Raw genomic sequence first — 12,302 nt, 5'->3', positions numbered from 1 at the left:
AAACATTAAAAACCAAACATCCGACACACATCCGACCCCCCCCCTCGCAACATACACACACAAACATAAAGCAAAACAGACCCGACACACAAACACAAACAGACCACTTACCGGAGACGTGCTGGAAGGCAGGCAGGTAAGCTGGAATCGTACTACGGCTGGCGTGGTCAAAGACTGAAATGCCTTCCGGCATCAAGCCTTATGGGCCACGCCAGCCATAATGCTGTCCCTCCATTGGTGCAGCACACACGCATTACGTGGCTCGTAGGAGCAACGTGGTGCGTGTGTGTGCTGAGCCAATGAGGGCCAGTGTTTTGTCCGGCACGGAAGTCAACAAAGACTTTCCTAATGGAGGGCGGACGGGGCCGCCCTTCATTAGGAAAGTCTTTGTGCCTCGCGGGCCGGACAAAAGAGCATGGCGGGCCGCAACTGGCCCGCGGGCCGTATGTTGTGCACCCATGGTCTAAGAGTATCTGTGGAGTTTTACTGTGAGTGTTCATTGTGGGCGTCCGATCACTCTCACCCCTGCTGAGACTTAGCCTTGACTGCCTGCCAAGCTACTGTGCTACCGTAGATTTGTCTGGTTTGTCCAGAAGGATCGCCTGTTCCACTAAACTAGGGTGGCCTCCTAAACTTCTGTCCACAGGTCAGAGTTTAGAAATCTACGCTACTACACAGGGTCTGTCATGTTGCCAAACCGCATTGCAGCTCATGATGTGTCAATAGACAAAACCCAGCAAAGTAGTGGGAACTGTACTTCTTAGCATCTAGCATTTTGAAAGTGGGGGCTTTTGGCAGGGCTCTCTATCTGACTAGCTGAGAGAAAACCACAATCATTTTTTATAACAAAAATAAAATAAAAACTCAGGATTCACATCCTTGCAGATAGCATTCTGTCAGTTACCCACAAACAAAAACTTAAATGGTCTCATTTTCATGATGTGTGCTTATTTGACAAATATAAAGAAGGGTTTGCATTTTTATGGCATTTAACATTTTCTTCACTATTTATGTGTATAAAATAACCAGAACCCTTGTTCCACCCAATCACTACAAGCAGGGGAATCTTATCAAAGACTCTTTTGTGATGCCCATTTAAGTCTTCAAAGCACAATTGCATTTTTTAGGCTTGCATTACTTTGCATTCTAGAATGTATACTGGCATACCAGATGGGAATGGGTGGTAATAAATTCAAATTACCCATTTTTGCTTATCATATTTCCAGGTCTATTTATATATTTGTGAAGTTGATATGATTTGAGTATTTTTCAGGTCAGCTTCATAAAACAGAATTCTAGAAAGCAAGACCTTAATGATGCTCCAATTATTAAAACAGAACACATGTGTGTAGTTGGTTTTAATTATTAACAAAGCTGGAATATATATGTGCATATATATGTATATATATGATGGAAATCAATTGAAATATGCTTATATTACGTTACAATCACTGCATTTGTTTTTTTCAGATTCCGCCATTCTAAAGTGTATATATCAGAACACTTCACTCATTAATAAATCTTTGTCTGAAGGCTGAAAAAAAGCATTGCTGGACCTGTTGCTTTTGAGTAACTACATACCATTGGCTGGCCTTATTTGGTCAACTAAAATTTAGGAAATACATAGTTGCTTCTCAGCTTTAATCATTTATTGAACAATACTCAATATTGGAGGATTATCAGTCTGGTTTCTGCCCCAATCATGGAAAAGAAACAGTGTTACTCTCAGTTTAAAGACAGCTGACCAGTATTAATCCATGCTTTTTGTTACGTTAGGCCTATCGGCAGCCTTCGATACGGTCAATCATGACTTAATGCTTGTCGCTTCACAGAAGTCATTAATTTGTCAACTGTGAAGGCATTATGAAGCAAGACATAGACAACAGATTCAAAGCTCAAACAGAATTGTTTTATTATCTTAAATGTCAGGATGGTTGAAGGCCTAATTCGCCCTATACTAAGGTGGGATTTACCTACCTAAAGAAACTAAGGAAAGTCGGAGTCACAAAGTTCAACTTAAAAGTCTGTGCCCAAAACCTATACTTGCTCTCACAACTAAAGCTAAACAATGTGTAGAGATGTCAGCAATAAAAGAAAGTGTTCCAAATAAAATAAGTACTGAGCTTATTCCAGTTCCTGGCTTACTTTTCAGCTCCCCTTCCTAGGTTCAAGACAGACCACAAATCCTCAGTGTTCCCTTCACCAAGTTCAAGAAAGTTTCACAAAACCTCGGGGATCCCTTCCCCAAGATCAAGACAGTCAACTTGTACTTTTTCTCAATCTTTCAATGTTTAAAAACAGCTCAAACAACTTTACACTCCTATGGTTTCTTAACAGTTCAATCAGATTGCTTTCTCTTGTTTCACTTCAGCAACCTCTATGGCTTTCACAATTGGGGTATCCCCCGGCCTAGGCGCAGTTGTCAGACCACACGGTCCACCCATTACAGGTTGCGCAATCAGGAGCCCTAGGTTCTTAAGCCCACACAGGTTCTTGGGTATCTGCGTGATGGTTCAAACTTGCTTGGCTTTTTGTCAGCCTCTTGGCTTTTCCGCTATGTGTTCCTTCTATTTCTTTGCCAGTCTTTGGCCTTGGCACAGTGTGTTCCGTCCTTTGCCAGTCTTTGTCCTTGCCACAATGTGTTTTCTCATACAGTTCACTTTGTGGTGGTTTCCGTTCCTTCACCACCTTGCATCCATGCACTCTTGCAATCTTCCATACTTGCTTCCTTCTGCGTTTCATACGACTGGTGCTTATTTTTCAAATACAGTATATGAATTTCACACCCACTTGTCATTGGGTCATATTGCCAAAAGATTTAATTCAGTTCTGTATTCAATATCAGTGATCTGCTAATCTGCCATTTGTGCATTATATTTTGTTCTTATTTGTCTCGCAGCCTGTGGTTTGGGGGTTATTTCGAATTTGAGTTGTTTTACCGAAGTTTAAAGAATCGCAGCGGAATTGACTGTAGTCAATTTCGCCGCAATTCGACTTTGTAAAACTACCCAAAAATGATTCAACAATCCAAATCAACCTGCCGAACATGGGGAATGGGTGGACACTCCTGCATTCCCCGCTCCTCATGTTCGGCTTCGTGCGAATGGTGCTGGCCGAAATTCGGGCAAATTTAACATTCGTACAAAATAAAAATGTATACATTTGGGTATTTTGTTTATTTCAACTTGCTTATGGTTTTTCATTCATTCATTCTGCAGGTCATTTTGGTTTCCCCACAGGCCCCAAGAGCTCCCCAGTTTGAGTGATCTTCCCTCTCCACTCATTGGTCCCTGGCGTCTCCTCCGGGCAGCTGAGCTTTCGGTTTCGTCTCCGCCGAAATGGGTTCCTTTGACCGCGAGCCTTGTAAGCCCTTCAGTCTCTCTCCGTCTCCCGCCGGTAGCTCCACCCTCTCCGCGGATGCTGTCAGTCACTTTGTTTCTTTCTTCTTCAGCCACAGCTCGGGCTGTAACCTCAGACCAATGAGGCTCCTACACCTGTGGACTTCTCGCAGCCTGCCTGGCCCTGGGCTCGACAGCTTCCTGGTGTCAGCTGCCAGCATCCTGGCTATCCTGCAGGACCCACCTTGGCTGCTTCCTCGCACACAGGATGCTCTGCTGGTCTCCTTGCTGCTGGTCTCCTCCCTTTTTATACACCTGCAACCGCTTGACAGGTTGCAGGTGTGAGTCCCAAACTGTAATTGCCTGACTTCTATTAGTGGAACACTTGAGACATACCCGACCTTTAAAACACTCTCCAGGCCTCTTCCTCGTCACAGTACTATATGGGTTAAATGCGGGGGGAAAAGGGGAGATGTTTTGCAATAGTCTCTAAAGGACGGGGGAGGGAAGATGATCCCTGCGGATCCCCCCTTCTTTGTCCTCCTAAGGTTCCCATATTTAGAATGCCTTTTGAGGTTTTACTGAGCAGAGGAAAAAGGATAGCAATATCCCACAAAAGCAGATGGGAGCAAGGGTTCATCATGGAATGGAAATGGGGGATAGTGTGTCTCACCCAAGGACATCCTGCTGCCATTCCTCAAGTTTCCTTTACCCAGGTGATCCTCCCTCGCTTCTCCATCCCCAGGATTGGGATCCAAGAGCGATGGCCATTCGCTGGCCACCTCAGCAGAGGATGAGGAGAAAGAAGCGAGGACGCCCTCAGGTTCCTCACACAGCTCATGCTAGGGAATTGTTTTGTTCATTCTTACTGGATAGCTCACACGAGGTTAAGAGTGTTCCTTTTGTTTCTCCTACAGAAAATGACATGCAGCATTCATCCCCCATGTCCATTGCTATGTAATATTCACATCAGACCACTAGTTATCATTTTTACTAAACATGGGCCGAGATACCATTCTTACACAGGCACAAGTATGAATCAGAACAAAAAAATGTCCTTTTAACGGATTTGATTAACTGTCTTAGTGAGGTGACATTGTGGATGTTCCAGAATTGCCTACAAATTAATCCTGGTAAAGATGAGGTTAGCTTATTTGGTCCTAAATGTATACTATCCAAGTTGGCTACAATATGCCCTTCACTTATCCTATTTAATGTCCCTATCAAATTCCTTTCTAAAGTTAAACAAATGTGAGTGTTATCTGACAGCAGGATTTGGACTCAGGCAATACGTTTTAAAACTCAAGACTCTTACACAGACTCTGTCCATACAAAGGGAAACAACATGTTCCCAAGGTGTAATCTAAAAATATGAGCATTAATCGTGTGATGATACTTGATCATAAAAAAAAAAATTTAATCTAAAAAATATTGCTTTATTGACCAATCAATATACCCAAATGATTTTCAATTAGTGCAAAAAACTAAATTTCTTGAAACACATGTACACATTTTGTTCACTTAAAATACAAAATCAATTCCATTCAAGCTTTCAATTGAATCAGGAAAGCAAACAGTAAATACAAAGAATAACCTAAAATGCTAAGAGCTATATAGATCCCAAAGTTACAAGTCAACATAAATCTCCAGAAATACTTGGCATTAAACATTCACATGTAACATGTGACCAAATTACATCTTAGATTGTAGCAATCAAACAAAAATTAAAGTCTACAAAGATTGGGAATAACAAAGAGTGAGAATAACAATGTTATGGTGCAAAATTAACTACAAATTCAACCATGAATGAAACTCGAAGCATAAATACTCACCCCATACTACTATAAACACAGCCTGGACACTCACCTCAAGTATTAGGCAGGTTACATCAATACAACAGTTGAAGTGAGTGTTCAGGTTGGATTTATAGTGATATGGAATGAGTGTTTGTACATCAAATATCATTCTTGGTTGAGCTTGTAGCAGCTTACAGTGAGTGTGTGTACCATAACTTTGTTATTCCCACTCTTTCAAAACTTTACATTTTGACAGGTAAACCTCAACTCTTTATTTAATCATTTCAGCTGGCTTGTCTGTGGGGAGTATGGCATATAGTGTAGGAGTGTATGTCGCACAAGTGTATCTTCTGAGAGTATTGTGTACAGTGGTGGAAATGGAAACAATTTAAAGGGAGATCCCACAAAGGGTGGGGGCGGAGTTGCAAGGAGGTGGGGCTCAGAGGGAGGGAGGGGTTGGCAGTTGAGCCACGCTCAAAGAAAAATGTTCAAAATAATGGTGCAGTTTCTTTCATGCTGCTTCTTTCCAAACTCCACACTGTACAACAATTCCACTTTAAATCACTTCCATGGCAGTGGTGCACCCAAAATATGTTATCATTGCCAGAGGAATAAACTGAGAGATGAGATTTTTCCAACAACTATGCTGGCAAAGGTGCTCACCTTTTAAATATAGCAATCCATAGTGCAATATTGCCTGGAAAACAAAATCAGAATATGAGACATGTTTGATGACAATTTTATGTGGTCTTGTGGGTAAGCGTCAACACTGGGAACGTGACTACTTGGATGAAATCCTAACACTTGAGCAAGCCTGCTGGCCTCAAAAACACCCGAGGGTGTGGAATGTTGCACCTGTCCTCTGAAAAAAAGCAACACCACAAGAATCCTTTCCTTGTGCAATGAAAAGCAGCACATGGCCACAATCGGGGATAAAGAACTGCTTCAAAGTCCAGGATTGCAAACATGCTTGCCACATCCTGGGCAAATATTCATGACTCACTTGTAGGCTCATCTCCCCTCCTCACCCCCACGGTTACAATACAATACTCTGTTTTTAAAGAAGTCTTGAAAAGTACACAAACCATAGTAAGGTATACACACAAATATATTTTATGTTACGCAAAACGTGTACAATTGTGGCATTATCTCCCCCAAGCCCCATCTTGACTGCCATTGGACAGAGACCACAAATACCAGAATCCAATTCTGGAAAAGACAATTTATCGAATCTGCTCTGCATGATAGAGCAGATTAGATAACCAAGCCCCGAGCTTTGTCAGGGACAACTGTCCGTGGTGGAGCTGGGGGCTTTGTAATTTAATCTGCTCTGTATACTAGAGCACACAGAGCAGATTAGATCACTGAGCCCCCAGCTCTGTCAGGCTGGGGGCTCAGAACGTAATCTGCTCCGAGTGTAGAAGGACAGGCTTAGTAATGCAGAGTCAGAAGTGGACCACGCATGCGGGGGCCCGAGCGCAGGCATCATGCTTACCTGGCTGTCGCTGCAGTGGAGCCTTTTAAATGGTGGCGGCAATGAAGGCGGCGGCTGTGTGCATGCGTAGGGGGCCGAGCCAAAAGAGCATGTCCCATGTTTCTGGCGCCAGGACAGGGCTAAGGCAAGCTGGGTCCTGAGATCCTGCAAGTCATCTGATGCCGGATCTCGGATCCGGCAAGAGCCGGCCCATGTTACAGTTTGTGCATGTATGCAATGTCATCTCCTAGGCATTTCAATTACATATGAAAAAGGACTTAAAGTCAGTTCTGACTGATGTGAGTTTTCAGGTGTGCAGTCATAATGTCGAATTGCAAAAAATGTCTAAACAATAACGCCGAGAAAACAAAAGTGTCGAATTTTTTATTTTACATGTTTTTTTGGGTTCCGGGGGTAAAAAAAAAAGGGGTACAAAAAAAAAAAAGGGGGGGTTTTGGGTGGGAACCCCCATTCCGCACAAAAAACAACCAAACTTTTTGTTTTAGACATGACTTTCGATATTTCATTCGACTTTATGACTATAAACCGAGTTTTCATATGTATATTACTGTATACTGTACATCTCCTATAAATGTACAGTTAGTCAAACCCTCCAGGATATTGCAGGAAATGTAAAATGTTCGCACACTACTGCCTCTTTCCTGTAATGTGCTAATCACACACCCTACAGTCAAAAAATGTGCTGCAAAAATGCTGCAATTAATACAATTTTGTGCCGCAAAATTTCCATGCAGCCGCTCCCGCCGGGAGATTTTAGAAGTTTGCAGGACGGCTTCATATTTAAATAAAATGTTGCTTTGATAGCTTCTTCAACAGCTTTCAACATGGGTTTTCTCATTGGGGGAAAACAAGTGGTTCATGTTCAAGATGTTTTGCATTCTTATAATGAATTGATGCACTGCACGTTTTTGTGTTAAGTTATAACATTTACCTATATATCGGGCATGTGTACAATAAACGTGCATCTTTTATACGAATTATGCATGTACGTGAAAATGTATTTTTTTTTATTTCAAAGTTGGTTTAGTTATAATACAACTTTTCCAACATAAAATTCTTGCTTTGTCTGTTAACATCTTCAGATACATTTAAAATCCACATAATACATAAACATAAAAGTAGATCTCAATCAACAATTCATAACAACAAAATAGTTCTCAATTAGCCATTCATCTTAAATATGTTAAGTTCACCTGGTCAGTTCCACTTCACTAGTCAGACAATAGACACCGCCGTATTCAAAGCGTAACATCTTATCATATACATATTTACACAATTAGGATTTAAAGCTCATCACTATTTACACCTCCCTTTCCTACGCTCCAGAGTTTCTACTACTCTCATTTACACAGATACCTTATAGTTGCCAAGTTTACTGATATTCGTTGCGCATTAAAAACTAATTCCCACATTGAATGTTTTGATAAGGCACAATACTCAGATTATAGTCCATGAAAATATTAATATCTCAATTTTTTCAAGCTTAGGCATTCAACATATTACGCTACTGTACATATGAAAGCTCTCATTAAAGGAAACGGTGACTTTGATGTGATTTTTCATATGTGTATAAAATGTACATGACCCATAAATAGATTCTGTATAAACACTTATCAAAATTAAACCTCACTTAGAGGAGACGTATATGACATGCCTTTTTCATGACTTTATACACTACATATGTTATACCCTCACGCCTAACTTGACACATTACATGCTATGACAAAACGCTTACAATCACTGTATATTTTCTATACTAACCAGACACTCCAGGATATTGCAGCCGGAAATGTAAAATGTTGCGGCATAAATGCAAGTTTTGCGGCACAAAATTGTATTTCTTGCAGCATTTTTGCGGCACATTTAAATCTTGAACATGAAGCTACTTTTTTTCCTCCATGATAAAACCCCATGTTGAAAGCGGTTGAAAAGGCAATCAAAGCTAAATTGTATTTAAACGTGAAGCCCTCCCTGTAAACTTCTAAAATCTCCAGACGGGAGCGGCTGCATCGAAATTTTATTGTGGAATGTTTTCATGGCATGGTAAGGTATGAGAGTTGTTAAGATGCCAGCGTGAAGCCATACTATATGTATACATACATCCCTCTTTTAACGTGGCAGTGGGGCACGGGCAGAGTTGTGAATATACTAGAGCAGAGTTAGGCGTGCACGTTACGTGCAGCAGAAATCTCTGGATCTGGGGTTTTGTAAAGGTAGGCAGGTATTCGTGTCACATGACAGGAGGCCACTTGACAGCTATCGGGTTGCATCCATCCGTTTGCCCACATGTCTCTATGCGCGGAGGTAATTACGGACTACAGTACCCACATTTTCAAACGTATGAGAAAACTACTAGGTGAAACACTCTTGCCTGACGAGGGACCGCATTTGAGCGCTCTACGTAGGCACAGATTTCTCATCCTAATTGTCATAAAACAGCGCCCATTCTTGTCCCCTGGGACAACTCTGTACCAAACCTTAACTGTCTAACCACACTTCTGCCTCCCTAAGTTCCTGCTCTCCCTTAGCCCCACGCTCCTCATACCTCCGGGCATCGGCCCTCTCGGCGCACAGCATGAGCAAGCTGAAGCAGTTCCAGAAGGGGAAGCGAGTCAGTAGCACCGAGCCGAAGCGCATCAGCAGCTGCAGAATCCGTCGCCGGCCATCGGACGCCATCTTGGAAAGGGTACAATCCTTCCGAAGCCGGCGGCAGTAGAAACGGGATGCTCTTCCGGTCCGTGTACTTCTTCCGAACGGAAACTCTTCTGAGAGGTTTGCTGATTTCTAAGTTCGTGGAGCAGGGTAGCTTGAATGGAGAAAGGCAATTGCACAGAAAAGTTGTGTTTGATTCGGGTGGGCAACTGATTAGAGAGATAGTATGGGAAAAAGTGGGATCGAAGAGAGAAGGGTAGAGGATGATTAACAAAAACAAATATAACACTTTTAAAACACATGTAAAAGCACATGAAACGACCCGACTCCATGCCACGGAGAGAATATCCACTCCCTTGCTTTCTTTCCAGAAATTAATGCATTCTCGAAGTTGTAGTCCTGTTTCTTGTCAATTGAAGCACCTGCTACCAATTATATCTGAAAATGCCAGGGATTGAAAAGCGGTGATCTCCCATAGGGTGAGCAATTATCATTAGTATATCTCCAGACACTGCACGTCATCAGAGTCCTTTCGGGGAACATTTTGTAATGCCTGAAATTACTTGCGTGCAAGGACATTTTGTAGATTTAATTATATGTAAATAGTAGTTTAACACACATTAGATATCAGTGGTGCATTTTGTCGCATGTTCAAGGCCTGTTTCTTTTTTTTTTTTTATTTATTTTGCATTTGTTAAGCGCACTTGCAGCCCATGAGGCATCGAGGCGCTGTTACAGAGGAAACACAGATTAAGATTAGATTTTTTCTTTGTCTTAGTTACGTATTTATAACGCGCTTAAACACTCGGAGGTTTCTAAGCGCGGACCCGGGGATCAAACCTGTTGTTGCTTTGTGTCGTCTTGCTTCCAAGACGCGCACGCTGCCGCTGTGCTATCCTCCCGGGATAGCTTGGCCTGAGCTGCTGCCCGGGGTGCAAATAAAATTGCCCTGGGAGGTGTGATGTTGTGAAGCCAGCAAGGGAGGGAACCAGAAGGCACAGGGAGCAGGGTGAGCAGAAAGAGAGGCGTTGGGAAACGTTACAGTAGTTTCTAGCTGTAGATGGTTGCCAGTGAGCCCCCCTGCCCCAGGAGAGCCGGCCTTGTGGGGGGCGAGCCGGGCATCCGCACGGGCCGCCACACCCCCCCAAAGCGCCAGTAGCCCCTGCCATGCCAGCTCAGGGGAGTCTTTCAAGGGCTCCCCCGAGCTGGCGTAGTGGGAGAAAGCATGGCAGGCGGGCTTTTGGTATTAAATGCACCCGCAGCGGCGGGCGCATTTAATAACAATATAGTGCTGTTGTCAGCACCCTATTGTTATTAAATGCGCCCCTCCGCTGTGGGTGCTTTTAATGACAAAAGGGCAGCATTAGCCCCCCACCATGCCAGCTCAGGGGGAGTCTTTCAAGAGCTACCCCGAGCTGGCGTAGTGGAATAGGTTGTGGCAGGTGCCCTGTTGTTATTAAATGCACCCTACTCGTATCATTACCACCTCGCCCGAGCGAGGAGGTTAAAAAAAAAAAGGCACGTCCTGGCCCTGCTGTCCCACACCATGTTGACCAGGGACGGGCGGAATGGGGCACCAATTCGCCCAGGGCGCTGCTGCCCCTAAGGCCGACCCTGCCCCCCAGCATATGGAACACAGGCAACACAGTGTTCGCTGTCTGGGCTCCACAGTCACAATGGCGATCCCAGGAACGCCCCGTTGATTACCTACGCAGGCGGTGGAGTTGCGTCACTCCGCCGCGTGTGTGCCCTTAAAGGTACAGGCACCACACTCCTCCTTTTTCATAACAAGCAAATACAATAGGAGGCACACACATATAGTTTCAACACTTCACTGCAAACTTAACAAAGCCCCTTTATTTACTTCCCTCTCAGGCCCACAAGTTTATGCTCAGCCCGTGGACCGGGCATACCAGTTCAGGAGTCCAACACATAGTCACTGAGATGGGCAGGCTTTCCCTCCCTGCCCCCTGGGGAAACCTCCTGTCCGCCTCCCAGATCAGGCTCATCTCACCTGTGTCCCCGGGACCCAGTGGACTTTGCGGATGGGCCAGGCCACTGTCCTCATCCGGTACCTTGTCACAGTCTCTTCGCAGGGTTGCCTCTGGCCTGGTCTCCCCCCCCTTCTTTAAGAAACCGGCATTTTGGGTGACAGTGGCAGTTCCATCCAACGCAGTCACCATAGAGCTACGCACAGGTACCACGTCAATGGGACTAGGCTCTTAAGTCAGTGACAGCTTGCCTTGTGGATGCCGATTCCTCATTAACACTTCATCACCGGGGATCAGCTGATGGGGTCAGAGTGCTCTTCTAATGTTCTCTCCTTCTGTCCTCAATATCCTTTCTCGCTCCACCTGAGCATCGTCAATCACTGCTGGTTCTCATTCACTCACTTCAGGTATTACCCCCCTCGGACACCGTCGAAACATTGCTTCCACTGGTGCAACTCCAGTCGACGCATGGAGGGTGGCCCTGTACTCCCTCAGAAACTAGTACAGCACCCATTGTAGGCATTGGCCCTGCCCATGAGTAATCCGGAACACTGTTGAGGGTCCTCATGAACCGTTCGCCCTCGCCGTTGGCACGGGCCAGACTTGTGTAATCCTGTGGTGTATGCCATACTGTTCCATGAACTGAGCGAAGCTATCCCCTTGGAACGGTGGTCCCTTATCAGAGCACATGGTCTGAGGCAACCCATACGTGGCAAAGATATTTTCCAGAGCAATTGCCACCTTATCAAACAACACCGACTCAATGAACTGGACCTCGGGGTACCGTGACCACTTGTCCAGTGTCTCTGCCGGTGGACCCAAAGTCTGCATGCACACTTTCCCAGGGGCTTGTTCCTCGGGCATCGCTTAAATGAGGGGCTCTCTGTGCCGGGGCAGCAGCCTGGAACCACACACAGGCCGACACAAACTTTTCCACCCCTTTCTCAAGGTCAGGTAACCACACTTTCTGGTGTAACCTTGCTTTCGTCTTTGCTGTCCCTTGGTGACCCTGGAGTGCCAGTTCAATGAC

The 12,302-nt window shown here is 44.4% G+C and overlaps 1 protein-coding gene across 1 annotated transcript in view; it reads right to left on the bottom strand.

The window, feature by feature from the left end:
• The window catches only part of TMEM101 (transmembrane protein 101), a 157,400-nt gene extending 147,984 nt beyond the window's left edge, over positions 1-9,416 (bottom strand). Inside the window, exon 1 of the mRNA XM_069634339.1 lies at positions 9,175-9,416. Coding sequence (XP_069490440.1) covers positions 9,175-9,305 — 131 coding nt within the window. The 5' untranslated portion in view covers positions 9,306-9,416. The remainder of the gene's footprint in view (positions 1-9,174) is intronic.
• Positions 9,417-12,302: the final 2,886 nt, after the last annotated feature.

This window comes from Ambystoma mexicanum, chromosome 13 (genome assembly GCF_040938575.1).
Source record: "Ambystoma mexicanum isolate Mex_15411 chromosome 13, UKY_AmexF1_1, whole genome shotgun sequence".
Classification (NCBI taxonomy): Eukaryota; Metazoa; Chordata; class Amphibia; order Caudata; family Ambystomatidae; genus Ambystoma; species Ambystoma mexicanum.
Note: the sequence above shows the minus strand (reverse complement) of the source record. Positions and strands in the feature narration are given on the sequence as shown.